At 44.1% G+C, this 27,346-nt stretch overlaps 1 protein-coding gene across 3 annotated transcripts in view; it reads right to left on the bottom strand.

The window, feature by feature from the left end:
- Nucleotides 1-1,428: 1,428 nt before the first annotated feature.
- IL1R1 (interleukin 1 receptor type 1) overlaps nucleotides 1,429-27,346 on the bottom strand; it is a 57,002-nt gene continuing 31,084 nt past the window's right edge. For all 3 annotated transcript variants that reach the window (XM_084900502.1, XM_084900503.1, XM_084900504.1), the window contains 9 exons: nucleotides 23,851-24,085; nucleotides 23,554-23,743; nucleotides 21,451-21,619; nucleotides 19,988-20,053; nucleotides 17,987-18,104; nucleotides 16,252-16,403; nucleotides 10,598-10,741; nucleotides 9,739-9,906; nucleotides 1,429-9,195 (listed from right to left, as the gene is read on the bottom strand). In XM_084900502.1, coding sequence (XP_084756628.1) covers nucleotides 8,801-9,195; nucleotides 9,739-9,906; nucleotides 10,598-10,741; nucleotides 16,252-16,403; nucleotides 17,987-18,104; nucleotides 19,988-20,053; nucleotides 21,451-21,619; nucleotides 23,554-23,743; nucleotides 23,851-24,085 — 1,637 coding nt within the window. In that variant the 3' untranslated portion in view covers nucleotides 1,429-8,800. The remainder of the gene's footprint in view (nucleotides 9,196-9,738; nucleotides 9,907-10,597; nucleotides 10,742-16,251; nucleotides 16,404-17,986; nucleotides 18,105-19,987; nucleotides 20,054-21,450; nucleotides 21,620-23,553; nucleotides 23,744-23,850; nucleotides 24,086-27,346) is intronic.

Genomic DNA, 27,346 nt, shown 5'->3' with positions numbered 1-27,346 from the left:
CATCCCCCTCCCGTTATGCTGGTGCTGCCCCAAGACCCAGGCAATCCGGACACATCTGGGTTACCCATCACCTGGGTCAGCCCTGCAGCCAGGGAACTCACAAGCAGCGCACAAATAAGAGAAAACTAAAAGTTGCACTATAGCACCATCTACTGGGGAGCAAATAAAAAGACCTTTATCAATTGGCTAATAGCTATATCCTTAAAAATAAAATGGTAGGTACCTAAGTAAGAAAAGTGTTCACTACTTCAGATCATCGACTCCCTTTGAACAGAGATGACACAGCATTGCAGAAAGCAATGCCAATTCTCCAGAAACCAAACTCAAAGCCATGGAGATTGTGATATAAACGACAGAGAATCCCAAACCGCGGGAATAAAGAAACTCAGCAGGATACAAGAAAACTGAGAAAGACAGGGTATTCTAGAAAAAAATCACTCAACCGGAGAACCAAAAAAGAAAAAAACAAAACAAAACAAAACAAAAAACAGGAGGGCAGCTAACCCATTATACTTCATAAGCATCTGCAGACACAAGCAGTGGACCTTCCCCACAAGCCACATGTGTCTATAGCCACAAGCCTCACATATCAACTCTGACCACCAAATTTTAAAATCAGACTTATTAGTGACATCTCTGGGTTTGTAAAGAAAATTATGGTAACTTAAATTCGTAAACATTCCAGCACATATGGAAGAAATTCCAATATCGATATACAGGGCTGCCATTCAGACGTGCTAGAGCTAAACACTGCGACACTTGAGATTTCTTTTGCTGTTCATTGTGACACTTGAGATTTGTTTGTGTTATCATGAATTTCATGCCTAAATTGTAAACATGGTGTGCATTCTTCATTATTTTTTTTACAGATTTCGTCTTTGGAATATCAACAAAATTTAGGGTTTTCGAGGCTTTTTGTGTCTATGGTTTATTTTTATTTCACTTTTGCTTTTGTTGATATTCCTGTAGAATTGAAAATTATCATTATTTTATTATTGAATTTATTGTTGCAATCTGTAATAATAAAAATATAATATGCAAATCAACTGAACAACCAAACAGCAGAATAACCACTTGGATGACCACACCATGACACCTACTGGCACCAGGCCAGCCAAGCTGAGTGTGATGCGATTGGTTGGGAGTGTGGCCATCACCCCATGGTCACCCTATAGAGGAAGGCCCAGGCCACCAACAGACGGGCTGCGTTGGGCAGGTGGGCAGGGCCTCCCTCTGTTGGGATGGTTGATCATGGGGCTTTTGGACTGTGACAGGACACAGGCCACGCTGAGGGACCTACCTGCCTACCCACCCAGTGCACAAATTTCACACATCGGGCCTCTAATATATTATTTTGTGCAAATAAGATTCAATCCCCATAAATGGCATCAGTTGAAGAAATAAGCAAACAAAGAACCTCACAAGCAGAAAAAATGACATCCTTTATTCAACTCCAGAGTCAGATGATTTTTAAAATTAAATTAAAAATATTGTGGTGTGTGAGGTGGTGGCAGTTAATAGGTTAAGTGAGCTGAGGAACAATGTGAAACATGATAATATTTGCATAGCAGGTGTACCAGAAGGAGAAAACAGTAAGCAAGGGATAGAGAACATGTTTGAAGAAATAATGGCAGAAACCCACAACCTGCTGGTGTAAAAAGTCAGACAAGTACAGGAGGCCTAGAGTCCCAAGCAAGAAGAACCCAAACAGGCCCATGCCCAGACACAGCATAATTAATATGCCAAAAATTAAAGAAAAAGAGAGAATCTTAAAGGCAGCAAGAGAAAAGGAGTTCCCATAAGGCTGTCAGCTCATTTCCCATCAGAAACTACAGGGCACATGGGGGCAGCCATCTTGTGTGTTGGAGTGATGGTCAATATGCATATTACTCTTAGATAGGATAGAGGCCTGGTGCATGGGTGGGGGCCAGCTGGTTTGCCCTGAAGGGTGTCCCAGATCAGGGTGGGTGTTCCCTTGGGGTGTGGGGTGCCTGGCAAGGGGCCTGTGGTGGTTTGCAGGCTGGCCACGCCCCCTGGCAACCCAAGCAGAGGCCCTGGTATCTGGGCTTTATTTATCTTCTACAATTGAAACTTTATAGCCTGGAGAGGAGCCCACCTTCTGCTGGCTCCATGGAAGCAGCCATTTCTGTTGGAATTTATTTATCTTCTATAATTAAAACTTTGTAGCCTGGAGTGGAGGCCTGGCCCGGCCAGGGCTGCAGAAACTTGGCTTCCTCCATTGCCCAGGGAAACCTTAGCCTCCAGCTCTTCCAGCTCAGTGGCTGCCACCATTTCTGTTGGAATTTATTTACCTTCTGTAATTGAAACTTTGTACCCTTGAGTGGAGGCCTTGCCCTGCCAGGGTGTGTGTAAAGCTTGGCTTCCTCCATTGCCAGGGAAACCCAAGCCTCCCTTCTGCTCTCTATGGCTGCAGCCATTTTGGTTGGGGTTAATTTGTATACTCTCTCTGATTGGCTGGTGGGTGTGGCTGGTGGGAGGGGCTTGTGGGTATAGTGGATTGATGGTTAATTTGCATAGTGCTCTTTTATTAGATAGGATAGTTATATTTATAGGACTACAATGAAGTGTGAGTACTTATCTTTAGAATTTGAGTGATCTTTTTCTTCCTTATAGTTTTCAGAAATTTCTACATTCTCTCCAACTAACATTGTTTCCATAATACAAAAAGGTTTTTTTTCAGTTTACATAAGAAATGTTTCTACTACAATCAACTTGCAGAGGGATGACATACCAGCTTCCTAAGAGCCTCTCCCTTACCTTTCACTCCCTCCTGCTTACCCTGCGACGTTATTCCTGATGTCCTCCCAGCCAACACCTCCACTCACTCCCACGTACCATGCCACTGGGTCACCTCCGGCCAAGTGTTCCAAGGAAGACAGGCTCTGTGGGGGAAGAAATCTGGAAGCAACTGGGCAGGTGTGAGGAGCCAGCAGGTCCTTCAATTCTGTCCCAGGTCCAGGAGCTGCTGCAACCTCGGGACTCTCCTCAGCGCTGGGCTCGAGCCCAGGGAATGCCCAGGACTGAGGAACGCTAATCATGCATACCATCCTTGGGGGAAACTGGAGCACATGAGTTGAGATGGGCATGTTTTCAGTGTCAAAGTTTAATAACCATTCTAAATAGTGTCATACGTTTCCTATAACTCTTGTTCTCCCTAAATCTCTCTCCCTCCCTGACCCCTCTCTCTCACACACACACCTTCATATTTTGGTTGTAAATATATGTTATTACAAAAAAAGAAAAAAATAGTTCCTTCCACCTGGGTGCCCATGCTCATTTCTCCAGGCATAGCTTTTTTTATAAATTACAACTGCCTTTTACTCTCATGATTCATCTGTGCATTTTTAATAGAAAGAAACAACTTTCCCCTTCAAGGTTGAAAGGGTTAAAGAGAATAAAACAGGGCAGAGAAAGACTTACTGTGCTTAGCAGCGATCCTGCAGAAAGCCTTGAGCACAGCATAGTTCAGGTAAGCAGGAGACACCCCGCATAGAAGGAACCATGGCTGACCAGACCCCTTGTCAGCAGAGTGGCTTGCAGCCAGCAAGGATGAATAAAAACCTCTCTCCCCCTGTTCTCTTCTCTGATGCCTTTCTCTGTCTCAGCCCACCTGCACCCAGGTGCCCAGAATAAAATCTCTTTTGATACATTATGGCCTCATGTCATAGGTACGTGACCCTGACTACCCTGAACTTCTCAAAGGCCCAGATTGTTCTCTGCCCCAATGGCCACTCCCTCTGTGGGCTCCACAACGCCAATTGCCACATACACAGATTATTGACCCCAAAGGGAAAAGATTTTCTTCTGACAAATTAGCTTGAAGAAATCTCTGATTTTATAATTGTAGTAGAGGCACAGTGCATGAAATTCATGCATGGATAGGGTCCCTAAGCCTGGCCAGCAATCAGGGATGATTGGGGCCTTCTGGCTGCCAACTGGGGCCTTCCTATGTTTCAAGCTGTCCCCCTGGTGGTCAGTACATGTCATAGCGAGCAGTCGAACTCTCATGGGTCAAACTCCCAAGGGGACAATTTGCATATTAGACTTTTATTATATAGGACTAGGAACCCAGTGCATGAAATTCACTGTATAATAATGATTATACTTCAATTAACATTTGGGGTCGAGGGTCCCTCAGCCCAACCTGCCCCCTCTCACATACTGGGAGCCCTCAGGGGATGTCCTGCTGACAGCTTAGGCCCACTCCCTGTCTGGCCTCCCTTTGTGGGAGGCAACCGGGCTGATCAGGGGAAGGCACCAGGCCCATCACCCTGCTGCTACAGCCACTGCCAGTCACCACAGACACCAAGGTGTTTTCATCAACACGGACTCCAGTCCCTTCACCAAGAAAAAATGACAACTTTCTTTAGGCATTTTCAAGATGTGTCTTTCATAGGATATGGCATTTCTTTATTTTTGTTTTTATCCTCACCTGAAGATATATTTCCATTGACTTTTAGAGAATGTGGAAGAGAAAGGGAAGACAGAGAGCAACATCAAAGTGAGAGGAACACTTTGATTGATTGCCTCCTGCATGAGCCCTGACCTGGGCCCCAGCCAGGGAGGAGCCTGCAACCTCGGTACAAGCCCTTAATCAGAATCAAACCCAGACCCTGCAGTGGGCAGGCCAGGGCTCTATCCACTGAGTCAAACTGGCTGGGGCAGGATATGACATTCCTTAGCCCTCCAGCAGCAGATCTTTGTTTTTTTCTCCAGAAGTGTGGTGGAAAAACCCTAGATCACCTTTCTGGATTCTTATTACCTAAGTTACTAAGTATATTACCAGTGGCACACAGGGAGCTTAGCCAATGAGCAGTTAGAAAAGGTGTTTCCTCTGTAGTTCACACCAATCACGGGCTGGGCCCTGCCCAGGCCTAAAGCCTCTTGGGCAGGAGAGGAGTTCCAGCTTTCTGTGCCCATGCCTTACCTCACAGTGACCTGGGTGCCAGGATGTACCTGGGACACAGGCCCTGGTTGTCTATGTATGCAAATTAACTGACATCTTTTTGGGGGTTAATTTGCATAGTCACTCTGATTGGCTATAAGCATAGCAAAGGTATGGTCAATTTACGTGTTTGTCTATTATTAGGTAAGACTAGTGACCCTTTACACAAAATCACGTGAGACCCAAGACCCATCCCCCCTCCTGAGCACCATGGGACCGCCCTGAGTCCCAGAATCCCACCCTGCATGGCTGGTGCACCATGGGATGGCCCCAAGTCCTAGAGTGCCACCCTGATGCCCCACCGCTGGGCTGTGCTCAGGGCCACCATGTGCACATGGGACTGTGGAAACCGTGGCAGAAGTCAGCCACCAGCCCCACCCCCACTGTGGGTGGCACCATCTTGTGACAGCATTGTGAGGGTTAATTTGCATATTACTTCTCTATTATTTATATATGATAATGATTATACTTCAATTAACATTTGGGGAGCCCATTATGTCAAAATACCAAGACAGGATTAACTCACTAAAATTGTATTACGTAAAAGCTATCAACATTTTAAAAAGTTAACACCAAGATTATACAACCTGCTCTCCCTCCACATCCCAAACCCTAGAATTTGAAAAAAGACACATTTTGGATAAATAAAAATTTCTTTTATCTGTACTGACTAAGAGCTAAAATTAAGAAAATATATTTTGTCTTGAGATTCCACCTAAGTTACTGTTCAGGGACTTTGACACATATAAAACCTTGAAACACTAGAAGTCCCATTTTACAGATTAGAAAACTGAAATTCAAAATAACCAAGTGCTTTGCTCCAGTTTCAAAACTGTGACAGTGCAAGAATTTATTATACTCAGGTCTCCTCCCACCAGTTGGAGAAGTTATTCTAAAGACAACAAGAACGTGAAAGCTATTGTAAGGAACAGTTATCTGATAAAAAGAGGAATAAAGAGCCTCACAACAAAAGTAAGACTTTCAGATGGCTGTATTGACTTTCCTGTTTGTTGATACATTGGTTTGTAAAACAACCAAAATACTATCCTGAAAAACTTTCTGAATTCTTCCATGAGAAACTGCGCATAGGCAAGCTTTCTGAAGACCGGATTCTAACATTTTTATGTTCTAACTAGAGGCCCAGTGCACAAATTCATTTTTATTAAAAAATCTCTTAGAAATGTGTCAATCTTTTTTCTATTTAGACCATCAAACACCCTTTAGAGCTGGGGCTGGCAGAGGGTCAGTGCGAGTGCCAGCCCAGCCATCAGTGGCCAGTGACCACCTCCTGGGCCGCGGGACCCGAGCTCCCAGCGCCCTCACCAGGGCGTCGTGCTGGCTTCTCCCCTGTCCTCGGCTTCACAGTGGCGTTGCCTCCTCCCGTGGCGTCAGTGGTCACCCTAGTTCTATCTCCTCTCTACCCATTCTTCTGCTATGACTGGAGACAGCAAAGTTTATGCATAGAACTGCCAGTAGCAAAGCTGCCATTTTCTGAGGACCTGCTGTTTGCTAGGCACTGTGTATTTCATAACCTACTTCTTGTCTTTAATCCTCACACAATGCTATGAATTAGGCGTTTTGTCCACTTTATAGGTGAGGACACTGGGGCTCAAATTGTTGGACCAAGTGCTGATGCCATGTGGACGGTGGAGGCACGGCTGAGGGAGGCAGGGCTGAGGGTGACCCCGCCCACTCTAGCTGACTAGCCCTTGGTGGGCCAGCTCTGAGCGGAAGAAAGGCCCTGCCGGTGCTGGAAGGGAAGAGCTGTCACCAGGTCTGCTTGTTGGAGCTGCAGTGACACCACGTGTGCCTGTTGTGTTTGCCTCCTGGTCAAAGAGGAAAACAAGAGACCTTTTGTAAAAGTGCCAGTCTGTCCGCACTCCCGCCTTGCTGGGCGGCACAGGTTAGTAATCACACCATACATTGCACCCCGCACAGGAGCAGCAGAGGGAGCCCCGAGGCCCTGGTGGGGGGGCTCACTGCGGGCTCCGGGCCCTGACCCTCCGGGAAGGTGCCCTCGCCCTCTGTCTGGCCGGGCACGTGGTGTGAGCCGGAGGCGGGCGCACAGACACTGCCACCGGAGCCCTCAATGCCAGGTTTTGATAATTTTATTAGAAAACAAGTACAGCCCACTGATCGATGATACACGCTGTACATGAATTGGTGTTTTCACTAAAAATATATTTGCCATCTGCTCTGACTCATTCATACACAGGACTCTGCGGCAGCTCCTCCTCATTACGGTTACAGGAGTAACTGTCAGTGTCCGTCACACACCTGCGGTAAGCAGAACCGGAGGCCAAGCAGCACTGGAGCGACCCCTTCGTGCCCGCGCCGACCGCCGAGCACTCGCTGGCAAACTGCCGTCGGGCGCAGTGAGCCCAGTTCGCGAGGAGGCCCTGGCAGGACAGGCTCAACGGAGGGTTTGAGGGAAACAGCAGAACAGAGGCAGCTCCCAGGGAACTCGGGGTTCACCCTGTGCCTCCCCCGCCAGGCGTGGCCGCCCTGGTGTCTGCCCGCACCTCAGCTCCTGGCTCAGAGTAGCCTTCCTGGACTCCTGCAGGCATTTCTAAGCTGAGCCACTCACCCAGCAGGGTGTGAGGCACCTGATCGCCTGTGGGAGGGGACAGACCCCCTTACACCCCCCACTGCTGGGGCCCGAGGCTGCAGTGGAAAGAGTCGCTCTGTGGGAACAGCGGCTCCCACCACGGCATCCCAGAGAGCGTGGGAAGGGGTGGCAGGGAATCTGTTTCTGTCCAGTTCTGATTACTTCTGAGGAAAAAAATACCAATGGAAGTTTGTGTTCCCCTATAATGTTAAATATTAAAAAGACAGAAAGCAAAGGCCTGCATGTCCAGGTGACCTCAGCAGACGCGCACAGCGGTGCAGTGCCGTTTCTCTACCTGTCCTGGGCTGCTCCGTTTTAAATGTTCTACACAGAGAGCACAGCCTACTCTCCTTCTTATTTACCAACATGCCTTCACTTCAGGGAAGAATACACGGAGGCAGAGCTTTTCCATAAAAATCTAACGTGATCTTGTTAGTTCCGACATTCACAGGAATGAGCAGCGGGCCTGGGCTCGGCCCCACCTGCGAAACACTGTTTCTCCCTCAGGAGGGGCGGGGAGGACAGCGTGGCCGAGGTCACACCCGCCGCCTGGAGACCGGCCAGCGGCTGAGTGACCTCACGCAGCCCAGGCGGGGTGCCGGGGAAGCAGCCGGCGCTCACAGCGCTGCCCGGCCTGGAGCCGCGGCTGGACCAGCCCCGCGGGCCAGGCAGTGGGCGCCGGGCACCAGCTCTGCTCGCCGGCGGGCTGGGGAGAGCAGCGCTGAGGGGCAGCTGACCTGTGGGTCTGTGTGGCCCCGTGGAGGAGGAAGAAAAGAGCCGTGGCATGCGGAGGGTGGACAGAATGGCCACCGGGCACCACAGAAGGTCCCTCCTGCAACTCTGCCGTGGACTCTCCGGCCTGTGGCTGCAATGGCAGCGTTACAGTCTGACGGCAAAGCTCAGGCTCGAGCTGCTGCTGGCGGGCGTGTATGGACACGCAGGCCGTGGGCGGCTCTCCCACTCGTCTCCCCACCCCCTGCATCGAGGGCCCGGCCATCCCTAGCCTGGCACAGTCCCGGAGCCGATGGCGGCGGTGTCCATCTCGGTGGCTGGTGTTCGCTAAGTGCGCTGTGGGCTGCTCGCTCCCAGGGCCTTTTCTCGGCAGCTCACGTCCGAGGGCAGCGCGGCCGGGCAAGGCCTTCCCCTCCTCTGCTGTGGCCACCCGCCTGCTCCCCAACAACCCGGCTCCCGGCCCGGTGCAGGGCCACGCGAGGGCTCTGTGTGCATCAGCAAGGCACCGGCCAGCCCGGCGCTGCGGGCTCTCCCTGGGGCCGGCCTGCGCGGTGCCGCAGGGGCTGCTGTGCCGGCATGTGGTACCGGACCTGCTTCCAGAACCTTGTCTTTGCGGACTGGGGCGTCCCCGCCGTCCAATCCCCGGGCCAGCGGATGGCCCCCTGCTTCCGCCTGAGGAACTGAATGGACTCGGGCATTTTCTCATAGTCCTGGATCTTCTCCAGCTCCAGCAGGATGACCTTGACCCCATCCTGAACGAGGGCGTTGTACAGCCCGATTTGCTCTTCGGACGAACTCCCCAGCCAGCTGAATCCCGATGTTTCTCGGACCAAAACAATAATGAGCCTTCTGCTCTTCCTTATGTTTTCATTCGTGACCTCAGCAACGTCTAAGAAACACGAAGCGGCATGGTAAGCGCAGTCTGTTTACAATCATTCTCTCCAAAACTCAACCCCAGAAGGACCCGCCCCCTGTCCCCTGACCCTCGGAGCCTACTTAAGGGCTAAAGGAGGGTCCCGCTGAGAGACCAGCTCACACACTGGCCCCAGGAGCTGAGCGTCCTCTTAGGACTCAGAGCACTTCCAGTAGAAGTTTAAACTCTGTTGTTAACCCGGTTGTCCTATTCCTCTTTTATTTTATTATATCGGCTGTAAAGCAATTTTCAGATTTTTCAGATCTAACTAGCAATTACGTTTCCCAAAACGAAATACAATTTACTTAATCGTTGCTTCAACAAAATATGAGAAAAGTAAATGCTTTGCATTAAATAGTGTGAAAATCATCATTACGCACCACTGAAGAGGGTCTTAAAATTGTCAAACATGTGGGCCTATGCCAGTCGCCCAGAAAGATGAACACCAATTGAATTAAACCAATTAACTAATAAATTAGTTTCTAGACGAGACTTTTACTTTTCCCTTTACACTCATACCTTCCCCAGGGTAGTCATCCCTTCCGTAAATGAACAGCTTGTAGCCACACTGTTTTTCTAAGACCTCAGGCAAGATCCTAAACACAAAAGCATCCGAGTGAGAGGTGGCCCCATCCCCAAGGGTCTTCGGATACAGGATGTACGCATCGTAGGTCTTTCCATCCGAAGCTGAAGGGGAAATGCGACATTTTAGAACCACAAAGAAAAACACGAGGCTTGGAAAAGTCGATATTGCACACATGCACTTCAGAATGAACGATTATTCCGTATGATGGCAAAAATGAAGTTTCAATACAAAGCGCAGCACACCTTTCCGAGTGCTGTGCCCACACCTGTCTCTGTTACATTTACTGCAAAGCTGTTCTAATGTCACTGACGGCACCACATGCAGCTCCCTACACCTCTGCACGGGGGGCCTCCAGTCCTCATGTCCCTCCCCACACCACAGTGCCCTGTTCTACCATTTTCCCTTCTATGTATTGCGGCAGCATTCATTTTTTTGCAAGATTTAAACAAAAGAGAGAGTGCACGCATGAAAATTGAGTCCTTTCTTTGATGTGATAGCAAATCTTGGTTGACCTGTCTTCTGCCAGCACAGAGCAGGTCCTCAATAACTGGGCTTTTGAAAATGCTCTAAATGCCACTTACCCACCACTATGAGCCTAGAGCAGTAACTTGGAAAACAATGTCAGTCTGTTCAGTTATGAAACTATAATTATATATATAAGAATAACTAGTATTTTTATATATGTTACATTTCATTTTAAAATTTAAGTAAAAACCCTCTTAGTTATCTTATATATCTCTTAACTATCCCCTCTCTTAAACAAGAAAATGTTGCATAAAATAAAAATTGTACCTTTTTTCGGGAAAAAATCATAGCAAGAATCCCTGTACCAAAGTACAATGTCAACCTTGAAGATTTTATAGATGAAAACAACGCTCGTAATCACTACTGTTAACATGGCAAATATGCCAATTATGAGCTTCTGGAAATTGGGGACTGAAGCAGAAAAGAGAAAAAACTTTTATTAGAACCAAAAGAATTAAAAATTTGAGTACAACAAATTAAACATCTCCATCCCAGAGAAACCATATTTGGGACTAGCTATAATCCCAAATCTCAGATAGTATTAGTCCATCCATTATCACTTAGTAATGGGTATTAATGTACAAAGACATCTAGAATGGATACCATGTAGAAAAACTACAGTGCATTGTACTAAATGTTCACCTAAGTAATACAGTATACAATCTCATAGAAAAATAACAAAGACCACGCTCTAGAGCACTCTATGGTAAAAAAAAAAAAAAAAAAAAAAAAAAAAAAGTCTCAGTTATTCAAAAGCCAGCAAAAGTTCCTAGAGGTAGCAGCGTCAGGTGGGAAAGGTGAAGGCTAGGGGGAAAGAGAGAGTTGGGGATGTCACATACAATAGAATGCTTAACACTTCGATGTTCTCCAGGCTTCACTGGCTAATTATTCATCTAATGATTGATTACCGGGAAGGGGGGAAGGGGGGGTAGGAAGAAGGTGAAAGAAAGATTAGGAGAAGAGGGTAGAAAAGAAGAAACAAGAAAGGTACATACAAATGTCAGCAGTCCGGAGGAGAACCAAGAGGGTGGTGTAGGTAAACACTGGTACTCACCACCTTGGACAATAACATTGAAACTACAACTAAAATACAGAACCACCATCATTCAGAACTACCTGAAACGTGGCTGACTAGAAGTCCTACAATGAGAGAAGTAAATATGAAAGTACACTGAGATGGTAGGAGGGGTGGAGACATGGAATGGGCTGGTCCAACAACGCCCATGTGTGGCGTGTTTTAATCGGGAGGGAGATCATCTCTGTGGAGGCTTCTCATGAGGATCAAGGGGTCCCAGCCCCACACCAGACCCGCAGCCCTGGGTTACAGAGCTGGGAGGAGAAGTCCCTGTAACTTCAGGTTGTAAAACCAGCGGGAATTGTGGCTGAGTGACTCATAGGCAGCTGGAGACCCACATGTTCTTCTTAAAGGGCCAGAGCACAAACTTACTCAGACTTTATTTCTCTGAGCTCCATCACCAGAGCAGCAGCTTGAAAGGAACCTGGGACATTCAGAGAGGAACTGGATTGGAAATTCAGGGGCAGTTTTCTTCCAGACAGGCCATTGTTTCTAGGCTGGGACCTTCCCCATTGCAAAACTGACTGACAGCCATATCTTCATTTCCATCAGTCAGGCTCACACTGTTAGCTCTGCCCTGGTAATTCTGAGACCCCACCCCATCCAATGTGCAGTGCCACCCAAACTGTTTGCAGTGACTTTTCCATTCATATGAATGGAAAATCTCTTAAACAAGCAGCATCTGGCATCAACGTGCCCCAAACCTATCAATAAGAGGCCCAAGACTTCCTTGCTTCACAGCTTGACCTCTCCTGGGCACTTCCAAGTCAAATCCAAGTAGCAGCCATCTGCAGATCTCTCTGTAGCTCCTACCCAGTGGCCCCAGGCAGTGACTGACTTTGCACCTCCTGGGAGGCCCCTGAGCCTGTACACCTGGTGGACAGGTTCAGACCAAACTAGATTACAACTCTACACATACTCAGTGTGCACCAAAGCCCTACTGAAGCAAGTCTGCTTCACAGGGGTGTGGCCTGCACAGCAGCTCTCCCACTGTAGTCACAGCTGGTCCCCAGCCAATTGGCCTAGAGATCAATTCGTCCCAGTCATGCCAACAGCAATCAAGGCTCAACTACAAAAAGACTGTGCACTCAGTCCACACAGGGGTGCACCTAGAGTGTCCAGCTCAGGTGCCTGGGAAGGCTGAGCCACTGGGCCCTACAGGACACCTACTACACAGGGCCACTTTACCAATTCCAGGACACATAGCAGCTTTACCTAATACATAGAAACAAACACAGAGGAGCAGTCAAAATGCAGAGACAAAGGAACATGTTACAAATGAGAGAACAGAAGAAATCTCCAGAAAAAGAAATAAATGAAGTGGAAGCATGCAAACTACTAAATACAGAATTCAAAACAATGGTTATAAGGTTGCTCAAGGATCTTAATGATAGATTCAAGGAGCACAGTGAGACTTTCAAGAACCTTAGTGAGAGCATCAAAGACATAAAAAAGGACCAGTCAGAAATTAAACTAAAGGTGGTGTCCGCCAACTAAACTGAAGATGCAGCATTTTAGTCATTCACAGATTGATGTTTCTACAGTATTGCTTGCTAATGATCTGAATGCATTGGTGATGATATGAGTCCTCATTCTCTCACCTGAGTGAGAGACCTTTTCTGAGTGGCATTTCTCAAGGAGTGTGTACAGTGGGCCTGCAGGCATGTGGGTCTGGATGGTGCGTGTGCTCTCCCTATTGTGCCAGTGTATTGGTGTAGACTTGCTCTCTTTTCAACTATATTTATTGCTGAATTTCTCAGCATAAACTTATCCCATTGTATTTTTTATAAATAAATAATTTAACATTAAAAAAGAAATGAAGCACACACTAACTAAAATAAATAATAATTTACAGAGATTCAATAGTAGATTAGATGATTCTGATAGTCTAATCTAGGGGTGTCGAACTCAATCGAAATCCAGCCTAAATCGCGGGCCGAATGGTTCACTGAACAGTCATAAACTGACAATGTCATAAACTGACAGTGGAGTGCAGTGATGACAGCGCGGTGCGGGCCACATTGCAAGGCCTGGCGGGCTGGATTTGGCCCGCGGGCCTTGTGTTTGACACATGTGGTCTAATCAATGATTTGGAATATAAGGAGGCAAAAAACACCCAATATGAACAACAGCAACAACAACAAAAAAGAATCTAAAAAATATGAAGATAGTGTAAGAAGTCTCTGAGATAACTTCAAGAGTATCATCATTCACATTATGGGGTGCCAGAGAGAGAAGAGAGAGACAAAGATACTGAAAACCCATTTGAAGAAATAATGACAGAAAACTTCCCTACCTGGTGAAAGAAACAGACTTGTAAGTTCAAGAAGCACAGAGAGTCCCAATAAAGAGATCCCAAAGAGTCCCAGACCAAGACACATCATAATTAGAATATCAAGGGTTAAAGACAAAGAGAAAACCTTAAAAGCAGCAAGAGAAAAGCAGTTAATTACCTACAAGGGAGCACCCATATGACTATCAGCTAATTTCTCAACAGAAACTCTGCAGGCCAGAAGAAAGTGGCAAGAAATATTCAAAGTGATGAACAGTAAGGACCTACAACCAAATTAGTCTACCCAGAAATACTATCATTTAGAATTGAGGATCAGATAAAGAGCTTCACAGACCAGAAAAAGCTAAAGGAATTCATCACCACCAAACCAGTATTATATGAAATGCTGAAGGGCATTCTTTAAGAAGAGGAAGAGAAAAAGGAAGAAGGAGAAGGAGAAAGAAGAGAAGGAAAGAAGAATATGAACAATAAAATGGCAACAAATACATATGTATCAACAATTAAATCTACAAGTCAAAGTACATAACAAGGAATCTAATAAACAAAATAGACTGATGAATAAAATAGAACCAGAGGCATGGAAACATGGAATAGACTGACGAATGAATCTCAGAGGGAAGGGGGACAGAAAGAGATTAACCAAAGATCTTATATGCATGTATGCATTACCTATGGACACAGACAAAAGGGTGGTGAAGGCCTGGAGTGGGGTGTGAGCTGGGGCAATGGGGGAGGAGGGCGGTGCAAGGGGGTATCTGTAATACTCTCAACAATAAAGATTTTTTTAAAAATAAAAAATAAATAAATGTCAGGGATATGTAGGCATCAAGAAAAAGAACCTGCCCAGACAATGGGCTCAGTGGTTGAGCATCAACTCATGCACCAAGAGGCCATCAGTACAATTCCCAGTCGGGGCACATGCCTAGGTTGCAGCCTTGGTGAGGGGTGCATACAGGAAGCAGCCAATCAGTGTTCTCTCTCATTGTTGTTTCTATCTCATTCTCCCTCTTCCTTCCTCTCTCACTAAAAAGACAAAAACAAAACAAAACATATTCTTTAAAAGAAAAAGAGAACCTAAAAGCTCTCTTATTTTACTTTTTCAATTTATGTCTTTGACCCATCTGCAATTAATTTGGGTAGAAAGTAGAAATCAAGATATACCATTTTCTAGACCAATAGCTAATTGGTTCATTTGATTGGTTATATTTACAATCTTCACAACTTTAACTTCATACAAGATCATGGTATCTATAGTATAAATCTTATAAACTTGTCATTTTTATTTAAGACTATCTTGGCTGTTCTTGACTCTACATTTCCATATGACTTTTAGAATAAGCCTGTCCACAACACACACACACACACACACACACACACACACACACACACCCATACTTGCACAGACAGTGCTGAGATTTTGAGTGGGATGGTTTTTAATCTATAAATTCACTTGGGGACAACTAACATCTTTATAATATTGAGTCTCAATCCATGAACATTGTATATTCCTCCATCTATTGAGATATTCTCCAATTCACTCAATGATATTATTGTTTCTTTAGTTTGTATTACAGAGCTCTTGAACCGCTTTTGCTAGCTTATTCCTGTCTTTGATAATTTTTGATGCTACTGTAAATGATATCTTTTAAATTAATTCTATTGGCTTGTTGTTGGTATTTATAGATATACATAGAAATACTACACATATAGAGATTAGTTATCTTGCTAAATTTATTAAGTCTAATGGTTTGTTCAGAATTTCTTGCATGTACACATTTATAAATACCCTATTTTAACTACAAATAATCTTAAATTATTTCACAAATACTCTCAATACTGTGTCTTAAGATTATACAACTCATGAAAATCAATAACTTCTGACTCTCTGGAAAGTGGATATTTAAACTTCCCCTATAGTTGGCTGTTTTGGTTTAGTGAATAGAGCATTGGCCTATGGACTGAAGGATCTGGGTTTGATTTGGGTCAAGAGCACATGCCCGGATTGTGGGCTTGATCCCCAGTAGCGGGGCTGGGGGAGGGGAGGCAATGCAGGAAGCAGCCGATCGATGATTCTCTCTCATTATTGATGTTTCTATCTCTCTTTTCCTCTCTGAAATCAATAAAAAAAAATTTTAAAAACCTTTAAACTTCCCCTGCACATTCATCATTCACCTAAAATATGCATCAGATACCTACCACGACCAGACTGAAATTGCTACTAGTCCTGGAGATAGAATAGTTAGGAAGATAAATGGTCTGCAGCACTGCAGAATTTACAGCCAAGTAAAGAAAACTAAGTATGACAACTCCTGTGGAGGGTGGGGACCTAGAGTGCTAGTGCCCTCACCTCCTCTGTTTTGGCAGAGAACAGGACAGAAAGGCTCCCTGGCAAAGAAACAGTTCAGTCGAGAAGTGGAAGAAGGACGATGTTATCCAGGTTAACAGGAATCCCAGAGCATTCTGGGCAGAGGGAATGGCATTGCAGACCTCCAGGTCACAGAATCCTACCCTGGTAACATAAAGGCGCATTTCCAATAAAGTTTTATTGTTTACCTGGGTGTATGAATTGGACATATGCTGAATTTATACCATATTTATTCTTGGCTATGCAGGTAAATGGATATAGATAAAATTCACTTTTCACTTTTGAAATATTAAGCATTAGGATGACTGTATTCGCATTTTTGGATGAAGGATTTTCCACTCTGTTCAAGAGAGAGAGAGAGAGAAAGAAAGAAAGAAAGAAGTTGTTTTAAGTAAACTGCATTAACAACAAATAAGACACATGCATTGTTTTTCTCTTTATTTGTTGCATAAATTACGGCAGAAACAATCACCAGCCTACACACAGGTATAACAATCAGGCTGTTAGAAACACTGATCGAGATGTTGTGGACCTAAGTTCACTACTGTTAAAAAACTCAGTAGGAGACACCGAAACCGGTTTGGCTCAGTGGTAGAGTGTCGGTCTGCGGACTGGGAGGTCCCAGGTTCAATTCTGGTCAGGGGCATGCACATTGGTTGCGGGCACATCCCCAGTAGTGGGTGTGCAAGAGGCAGCTGGTTGATGTTTCTCTCTCATCGACGTTTCTAGCTCTCTATCTCTCTCCCTTCCTCTCTGTGAAAAATCAATAAAATGCATTTTTTTTTTTTTAAATTTTAAAAAAAGACTCAGTAGGAGAGAAATCAATAGAAATGAATAAAAATCACCAGCTTCCAAAAAGAAAAATATGAACATATGCATTTTGTCTCATGTGGCACAGAAAAGAACATATGAACAAGAGTAGAGCAGGCAGATGGCAAAGGGTCTGAAGGTGATGCTAAGGAGTCAGGAGTTTATCCCTAGAGAGGTTAAAGAGCCCCTGGGACTTGGGAAGTGGAGGGCATGATTCTCGGCCCCATGTTATGCGTCCTTTTTAGATTACTTAATAAAAAGTGGAATAACATGAAGATTGCTTCACCAGAATGTTGCAACATATGTAACTAATATAACAGAAAGCCATCCAAGTGGTCCTGAATTTGCACCACGATGACATGCATTTTTATTTAAAATAGAGGCCCAGTACATGAAATTTGTGCATGGGGGAGGTGGAGTCCCTCAGCCCGACAGACCTGCACCCTCTCCAATCCAGGAGAGCCCTCAGGGAATGCCCTCCTGATGGATTAGGCCCATTCCCCATGGTTCTCAGCTCTCTGCGGGGCCTGCCTGCTCCACACCATGGCAATGGGCAAGCAGGCCCAGCTGGGTGCTGTCTGCAGGTCCACTTGCCTGCTCACGGGTTGCCACAGCTACAGCCAAGCAGGCCCCACTGTCTGCTGTCAAGCTGCACAGTCGCTGATGGTCCCAGGAGCCTAAAGGTGTGGCTTGGCAAGGCTGCCCTTGCCTCCCAGGGCCAGCAATAGTATGAGGAGGCTGTGTGCTTGTCGCCCATCCCTGGGACCCAGGCCACTTGGCACCACCCTGCCCCTGGCTGCTTGATGCCTGCCTATGCAAACTAACCTGCCATATTTGTCAGGCTAATTTGCATACCAATTCCTGATTGGATGGTGGGTGTCACAGAGGTATGGTCAATTTGCATCTTTCTCTTTTATTATTGTAGATGTACAAGCTCTTGTAAGTCCTGTTTAGCTTTACAAAGCTCAATATGGGTGGCAAAGTGTTAAGAATCAATCAACTGCCAAGTAACTTTTGCTATTAGGTTAAACCATCAAGAATGTAAAAGTATTAATATGATATGCGATTTAACATCAAAATGTCTCTGCTGTGGCTGGCACTCAGCATACTTACTGTACGTAGTCTTGCACCAGCACTGGGTCTTCATCATTAATTAGCAACCCTTTCCACTTCCAGTAGACATTGTTAATGTAATGGCTGGTGACATTGCACACCAACTGTAGCTGGGATCCTGCGAAGCAGTGTATTTTAAAGCCTAACATTAATGAATTTTTATGTGATCCATTTATACATATTAACAAATGGCTACTGGATAAGAATTTTAAATTATAGGAAAGCACAAAGAGAAAGGAAAATCACCCTTCCACTTCCCACCTAGAAATAACCACTATTAGCAACGTTACGTATCTCATTCCTTACTTTCTCTGTTACACATGCGATTACTAAATGGGGTGTTATTATCGCTATTTGAAACTATTACTGTGCTGGCAATGTTGGCTCACACGATTAGCCTTCCAGAATAGGCTCCTCTGTGGCTGCTCAGCACTGCCACATTTCCCTGGTGCTAAGGACCACCTGTTCCTAATTTTTATTACTTTGATTACTATTCCAATAAGCATAGTGGTCTTGTACTTCAATATTGTACACTCTCTAAGCCAGCCCCTCTCACCCACCCAAGACTGCACTTCCCACTCACCCAGCAGGGAGCCATGCATCCACCCCAGGCCCCCCTCCCCCCCCCCCTTCAGTCAGTGCCGACACTCACATCTCTGCCTGTATTTCTTGAATTAATGGTGAATTGACACGTTTTTATAAGCTTAGTGCTCATTTGCCTTTAAGAACTGCTGGTTATCCCTACTGCCTGTGACTTACTGGCACCATTGCAACATCTCTATCACACATGGAACTACTCCAAAAACCCTCGGTGTTCCTTGCTTTCATCTCATTTTTGTTTATGGAAATCCTTTGGTAAAGATTTTGTTATTTTTTTGTTTGGTCAAATTTATAACTGTTTATCTGTTTTCACTATTTTTTCCCCCTAAAATCCACCTCTACCATCAAATCAGGAAAATATCCATGTTTATTTTATTTGGGGCATATAATACCAAGAAAGGCTTAGCCGTTGCAAGGGTTTGTGGCCCTCAAAGGGCCATAGTGCACGGACAAACACATCTGTGATGTTCAGTTCTGAGAGGAGTGGGGCTGAGGGAAATGCCTCTTTAGGCTCCCAAAGGGGCAATGAAAAAGGCCTGGAAGTACTGTGTCCGCTTCTATAGGCCCGTATGTAATTGTGAGTTATACATGCTTGTCAGTTTATAGCTAACAATTTCTTTGTATTAACGTATATCATTTATAACAAATCAACAGAATCCATAGGTCATAACTCTTCCTTTCGAATCCTTGTCTTCTTTCTGTTCCTATTACAGAAGAGGAGTCTTTACACTAACTTGATTTTTGATCCTCTGGTACCAAAACCTGTCTTTGCACTTAGACCAGTGGTTTCTAATGGAATGTTCAGTGATGGTGAAAATGTGCTCAATATGTGTTAATCCTGAAGTCACTGGTCACATGTGGCTATTAAGCTCTAGACTGAGAAACTAATATTCAATAGAACTTACTTAATTTAAATTCACATATGCATAACTACATGTGGCTAGTGCCTATTGCACTGTACAGGGCAGGGCTGGATGCTTATAAGATTTCTTTATTCTTAAAATAAACAACGTACAAGTTGACTGCCTTGTGAAATGATTTTCTAGAACGACATCCCTTTGCCTGCAGTCTAGCTCTCCTGCCTAAAGGCTTACTCTGGTGTCAGAGACACACTGCACAGAAGGCACATCTCACCCTCAGCCTGAGAGGTTGGCCTTCGGCTGTGTTCTCGTGAGTAAAAGTCTCCACAGGAAGGTAAGGACAGCCAAACCAGATGTGGTTCGATTTGTACTACAATGGGCAATAAATCCAGAGGAACATTTAATATACAGCCTATGCCACTTTCTCTCCAATTATAGACATGTCCAGTAAACCGCGTAGGCTCTGTGTAATAAAGGTAAATTTATCTTCTCTTGAATTCAGAATAAATGCTGCAGCCTGTCCTGATTGGAGGCTACTTACCTGGGACCACTTCCATCGTCTCGTTCACCGGACTCACAATCTCAGGGCTCTGGGGCCGCTTCTCCTCTGAAATGAACACCCACAGGCTTTAAGTCTCGCACAGATCAGAGTCTCAAATGATAACAACACTTGGCAAGTACACCGAACTATACATGGCACCTGGAAGATATCCCCTCAATGCCAGACACATTTACGTCAGGAGATAGAGGCAAGAAGTGGAAGAGGCCCCAGCCAAATCACAACAACCCGCTCCGGAGCCTGCCCCTCGGAGCCCAGCAGTTCGGGCTCCACAGAACCGCAGGCAGCTCAGGCCGCCGCAGACACAGGCTCCCCAGAGCCAGCCCGCACGGGGAGCGGGGTGCGTCCCTGGCCGAGCATCTCCCCGCAGAGGCCTGCGGCGCTGGGCCTGCTCAGACACGGACCTTCACTAATGGCCGAGTAGAATGTCAAGAATTTTTGCACAGTTTATTAAAACAGGGCGAAAATATTAAGTAGCTCCAGAGATCAATCTGTTATTTACAACAAGATTGGCTTCCAGGGGTAACGGGCCACGCCTGGGGAACTATGAACTTAAGCATGAGCTCCTTAAGGCAGGGTACGGTCTCTTTGGTTTGCTCATTCGGTGTACACCCAGGACAGTTCCGGCACGGAGTAGGTGCTCAATAAATCATTCTGAATCTCCCTTTAGAAGATTAAGAGTGACCTCACCCTGATTGAGTACGCTATGTCCACACAGGGACCAGAAAGGGCGGTGGAGACTGTCTGCTGGCTGCCTGCTGCACGTCCAGAAGGACAAACCGAGCTACACCAGGCCCAGAGCGAGGCTGCTCACAGCTCGAGAGGCTGTGGCTGCTGAAAGTTATGATTCACTGGTGCTAGGTATTAATTCTGACTCAACAAAATAATATACTTTGAAGAAATAAGTACGGTGGAATTAAGAAAGCTCAGCTGTGTCAGGCGGCCGGTTCTGGGTCCCTGCCCGGGGCGCGCCCTCCGTCCTGTTTCCCAGCACGGTTGTCAGTAGAGCCCCTTTAACACTCAAACCCGGAGTGAGCGTCTCTGTGGTACCGACGCTGACAAACCGGATGCTTACAGAACGCTCACGCACTCTTCCCTGCCCCGGTGATTTTTAAGAGTGTATTTTGTTGTGAAATAGTTTTTAATATGAAGCAATCGTAAATTGAAAGCTCAGGAAATTAGTAAGAATAATTATCATACACAACTCATGGGGCTCTCAGAAAGAACCACCTTTCCACCGGACAGGGAGCCTGCCACTCAGCTGGACACATGGCTCCTGTCTGTCTAACCAGCACTCGGCCTCCGCAGGGCATTTAGCACAAACTTGAAAACCATGTGACTCTGGCAAGCCATCCAGCTCTCCTGGCGCAGCTCCTCCGGGCAAGCAGGTGCCAGCAGAACCGGCTCCGGCCTCCGGATCGGAGTCCTCGCCGCAGCTGACTCACCGAGAGTGAGGAGCTGGATCACCCGCGTGATGGGGTAGTGCTTTCCCAGGAGCACGTAGGACGCGCGGCAAGTGTAGTTCCCTTTGTGCGCTTCAGTCACGTTCGTGATGATGAGCTTATTTGATTCCCCAATGAAGTTTTCTTTGTCAAGAAGTAGAGGTTTGCAATCCTAGATAGAGCAATAGGGAGTATTGAAAACCAATTAATAACTTTCTCCAGTCTACCAGGAGGAAAATTCCATTTTCCCATATCAGCACATGTGTTATACATATGTAATATGTATATTATGTTTTATATATACTTATACATATATACAAATATATATTTATACACACACACACACACACACACACACACACACACACATATATATATATATATATATATATATATATATATATATATATATATACATATATAAAGATAGAGAAAGGAAGATAGAGAAAGAGAGATTCCTGCATAACAAGTTTTAATGTTGTGATTTTTGTGGCAAAAGTCATAATTATACTCCTAGGATATTAAGTACTCACACCTATGAGCCTTGCACTTTGAAAACAAATTTATTTGGAAATAAAGGAAAACCCACTGGAGGAAAGAATGCTCCCACTATAGTGTGTGATGCTTACTCCCTCTCCCCAGATATTATTGGTGTGTCTTACCCAGCACAGCGTGCTTCCCAGAGAAGCCCAGCAGCGCAGGCAGAGCCAAGGCAGCAAACGGATCTGTCCGTGGAGTGCCAGCGCCCTCCTCTCGGGCAGTCACAGACCGCTGCCCTGGCGCGGTGGCGCGGTGGTCTGGAGCATCCTCCGCATACCAAAAGACAGCGCTTCAACCCTCCGTCAGGGCTCATCCCCAGGCTGAGGGTTGGATTCCCAATCTGGGTGTGTATAGGAGGCAAGCTATTCATGTTTCTCTCTCTCTAATCAATAAAAACATATCCTCAGGGAAGGGTCAAAATAAAAGAAACTATGAAGTTATTTGAGGACCACTTGATATTTTAATTAGACACAAAAGAATAAATTTTGTGCCCTGTGTTACTCAGTGGTTAGAGCACCATATACCAAAGAGCTGCAGGTTTGATTCCCAGTTAAGGACATGTGCTTGGGTTGCAGGTTCAATCCTTGGCCCCAGCTGAGGCATGTGAGGAAGGCAACAATGGATATATCTTTCTCACATTGATGTTTATCTCTCTCACCCTCCCTCTCTTCCACTCTTTATAAAAATCTATAGAAAAAATATCCTTGGGTGCCCAGCCGGTGTGGCTCAGGGGTTGAACCTATGAACCAGGAGATCACCGTTCAATTCCTGGTCAGGGCACATGCCCGGGTTGCAGGCTTGATCCCCAGTAGGGGGCAAGCAGGAGGCAGCCGATCAATGTTTCTCTCTCATCATTGATGTTTCTATCTCTCCCTTCCTCTCTGAAATCAATAAAATACACACACACACACACACACACACATATATATATATATATATATTTATATATATATATATAAAATGTATCTTTGGGTGAGGATTAACAAATAAACAAAAAAGAATACTTTTTAAAAACAAATAGTTATCTCTTAAAAACCCTAAATTTATACTGCCTTATCTTTAAACTTCTTTTATTCTTACTATACTTTTCTTTGACTGTATCTTCTTAAGAAAAATAACAAAAAGTAAGCTTTTAGTAAAGTTGCAAACTAAATATATGTAGTCTTACAACTTTTAAAAATATGTCCTATTAAGTTTTACTACTCAAAAGTAAATGATATGCCAAATGAAAATGTACTTTGCAGATTCAACATATTGTCTGTGGAAGAAAACTATTTTATATGTTGGAAAAGTAAAATACTATATTTAATATAACATTACCGGATACAGAGAAGCATGAACAAACTATTGGACCTCAGAGAGAAGGCATGGAGGGTGGCTGGGAAGAGATCAAGCAATGAACTTGTATGCATATATGCATGACCAATGGGCATAGACAATGGGGTGGTGAGGGCCTGGGGCAGGGGGGACAGGAACTGGCTGGAAGAGGTTAATGGGGAAAAAAGAGGACCTGTGTAATACTTTCAACAATAAAGATTTAAAAAGTAATAATTATTAAGACATTACCTTATCCCACTCTATTTTGGGTAACTTATTATGTTCATCCTTAAAATAATCCAAATAAGGACACACAAGTTGTCCATTTCCTCCAATGATGAGTTTCTGTTTGTATATGGTTTGTGCATTGTAACACAAGTCAGGTTCATGTTGTACAAACTTTGCAGTTAGTTCAATCTTGAGGCAGTAAGTTGAATTGCTAAAATAAATCAAAACAGGTGGATCAATCATTATTAAAGGACATTTCTGTCTTAACTATGGTAGGAGCACAGCACACATGTCTGTAACACGTAACTTCTTCCTTACCTCACGGTGCAATAGTACTGTCCTGAGTCCTCGACCTTAGCTGGAACAAACCACAGCTTATCTCTGTACTGATGGAGCCTGGAGCCCCTTTCCATAGATATAGATGTGTTGCTGTCATTTTTATACCAATTTATAGTGCCTTTGTTTTCATTTGTGTAAAGAGGACATATACGAACTCCAATTTCATATGCAGAAGAAACTAAAATTATTTCTTCTTTACGTTCCTCACATTTACCTTTAGAAGGAAGAAAGGAAAAGCAAAATCTGTATGAAATCTGTCAATGTTTCTTGATATAATATCTACATATAAATGTATCAATTACTGAATACATAATTTATAAGAAATATTTAACAGCCTTATGATTAACACCACTCCCTTGGAAGTCTGAAAGATTTATATTAAAATTCAGTGGTGTTACTTACTACCCGAGTGTCCTTGAGCAAGTTATGTAAGCTCCCATCCCCTCGCAAGTCATCTAAGAACGGGTGAAAGTGTGGCAGGTGAGAGATGCTTCAGGACAAGATGGAGTATAAGGGCTAGACTTGCCCTCCGACCTGAACAACTGAAAAATGGACAATGTTTATGAAACAGTAATGTCCATGACACTGGACATAAAAAATAGAAATATCAGAAAGGGGGCACTCAAAGGAGGCGAGCCCTGTAATTCTCCCAATCTCTGGGATTCTGGACCAGGGCATTGCAAGGAGAAAGGCCAGGCCATGCCTTGTGTTCTCTGGGTGAAGAAATGGAGCTGGGAACCCCAGGGAACCAAGTGTGCGGGCAGAGCACCGGTCGATCAGCCCTGCACTCAGAGCGAGCGGGAGGGGAGGGAGCAAGCACTTTGCTGACCTACAGAGCCTCCCTCTGGTTCTTAGTTGAGTACTGATTAGCTTAAGTTTATAAGAAATGCTACCCAAGGTCAGAGGGTGAATTGCCAAAAGGATTAGAGTAAGTAATACCTAACCCACACACAATTCTGGAAATAGGTGGTTTACAGCTGGAATGGAAAACCTCAATAATTGTGGGGCATCAGGTACAATGCCCAGAAGGGTTTTGACTCAGTAGATGGGGAAATCAGGCCAAAAATAAAACTTTTCCTGATCATAACTAATAAAGTTTAACAGAAAGACCTGAAATGATCAACTGTTTTCAATAATAAACCTATGATGCTGACAACGCGTTGCCATACTAGCAGTCATTAGCTGTGCATCACTGCAGGTTGCCCAGGACCAAACCAAAGAGGGTCGGACCTGCATTACCACCATTTGTCCATCATCCAGAACTGAAATATCATTGCTGACATGCACACATAAGGGACTGCTTGACATTGAAATTGGGACTCAAACAACAAAAAAAAGTTGAGTTACACTGACTTAATTCAAATTTTATTACAAAGCCACATGAATTAAGACAATGTAGTATTGACATAGAGATGAATAGGTCATGGAACAGAAACCCCAGGAATAAATTACACAAACATATTCAACTGATTTTTTACAAAGGCAAAAAGGAAATTGAGTGGAGAAAAGATAGCCCTTTTAATAAATTGGGTATCCTTATTAAAAAAAATACAACAACAACAAAAAAAAACCACAAAATCTGATCCAGAACAACAAGAATGAGGGTCTCCATAAATTCACTCCTTTATAAAAAAAATAACAAAAAGGCTGGACAACTGAGAAAAAGTTGCTACCATGACCACCCAAGGAAAAACTGCACTCCAAGAAGCCACTGCCACCCAAGGAGCAGCCCCTGCACAACTCGACATCTAGATCAGTTGGTGAGACCAAAAATAGGTAGACAAAGATACCCCCAAAGGAAAGAAAAGAAGGAATCACCAGAAGAGCAGCTAAGTAAAACAGAGGCTGGAATATGTCAGAAAAAGAATTCAGAATAAGGGTCATAGAATTCATAAACTGGATGGAAGAAAAAATCAATACCTTGTGTAAGAATCAAGAAGAGATGGATGAAAAAATCAACAACTTATGTAAGAATCATGAAGAAATAAAAAGTGATATAGCTGCATTAAAAAACACCATGGAAAGTTTCAACAGTAGACTAAAAGAAGCGGAGAACTGAATTAGCAAATTAGAAGACAGGGAAGCAAAACACAGCCAAACTGAATTGAAATTGAAGAAAAAAATTAAAAGCCAGGAGGAGAGCCTAAGGGAGCTATGATAAAACATGAAACAAAGCAACATATGAATAATAGGGGTGCCCGAACAATAGGGAGAGGAACAAAGATCAGAAGACCTATTTGAAAAAATGTCAGATAACTTCCCTGATGTGGTGAAGAAAAAAAGTCACACAAGAACAGAGAATCCCAAGCAGGATGAACCTGAAAAGACCCACACCAAGGCACATATAATTATGATGGCAAATATTCCGGACAAAGAGAGAATCTTAAAGGCTGCAGAGAGAGACAGAAAGTTACATACAAGGGAGCTCCCATTAGATTATCAAATGATTTCTCAACAGAAACAATTCAGGCTAGAAAAGAATGGAAGTAAATTTACAAAATGATGCAAACCAAGGGACTAGATCCAAGAATACTCTATCCAGCAAGACTATCATTCAAAATTGAAAGGGAAATCAGGAGCATCACAAAACAAAACAAAACAAAACAAAAAACCCTAAGGGAGTTTATCACTACCAAGTCAGCAATGCAAGAAATGCTGAAGGGAATGCTGTAAAAAAAAATAATAATAAAAATAAAAAGGTAAGAAGGAACAGTGACACAAAATTTTAAAAAGACTACAAACAAGTATCTTTCAATAATAACTTTAAACGTAATTGCTCTAATCAAATGATTAAATGCTCTAATCAAAAGACATCAAGTGACTGAATAGATTAAAAAAAAACCAAAAAAAACATGACCTATATATATGCTGTCTACAAGAGACCCATCTCAGAAAAAAAGGGACTCACACAGACTGAAAGTGAAAGGATGGAAAAATACTGTTCAGGCAAATGGAAATTGGAAAAAAAAAAAAAAAAAAAAAAAAGCTATGGTAGCAGTATTTATATCTGACAAAATAGACCTCAAAGTAAAGACCATAAGAAGAGATAAGGAAGGCTACTTCATAATACTAAAGGAATCGATACAACAAGAGGATATAAACCTGGTAAACATATATGCACCCAATTCAGGAGCACCCAAATACATAAAAAAAAAAAAAAAAAAAAAATCAACAAAACAAAACTCCTGGAAGTTATCAAGGGAGAGATCGACATCAATACAATCATAGTAGGGGATTTTAATACACCACTGACATCACTGGATAAATCAACTAGACAAAAAATCAGCAAAGAAACAGCAATTCTAAATGACTCACTAGATCAGATGGACCTAATTGACATCTTTAGAGCATTTCACCCCAAAGCCATGGACTATACGTTCTTCTCAAGTGCACATGGGACATTTTCAAAAATAGACCACATATTGGGTCACAAGCAAAATCTCCCCAAATCCAAGAGGACTGAAATCATACTAAG

This window comes from Pipistrellus hanaki, assembly GCF_964339955.1.
Source record: "Pipistrellus hanaki genome assembly, chromosome: 12".
NCBI lineage: Eukaryota > Metazoa > Chordata > Mammalia > Chiroptera > Vespertilionidae > Pipistrellus > Pipistrellus hanaki.
This window is presented reverse-complemented; position numbering and strand designations above follow the sequence as displayed.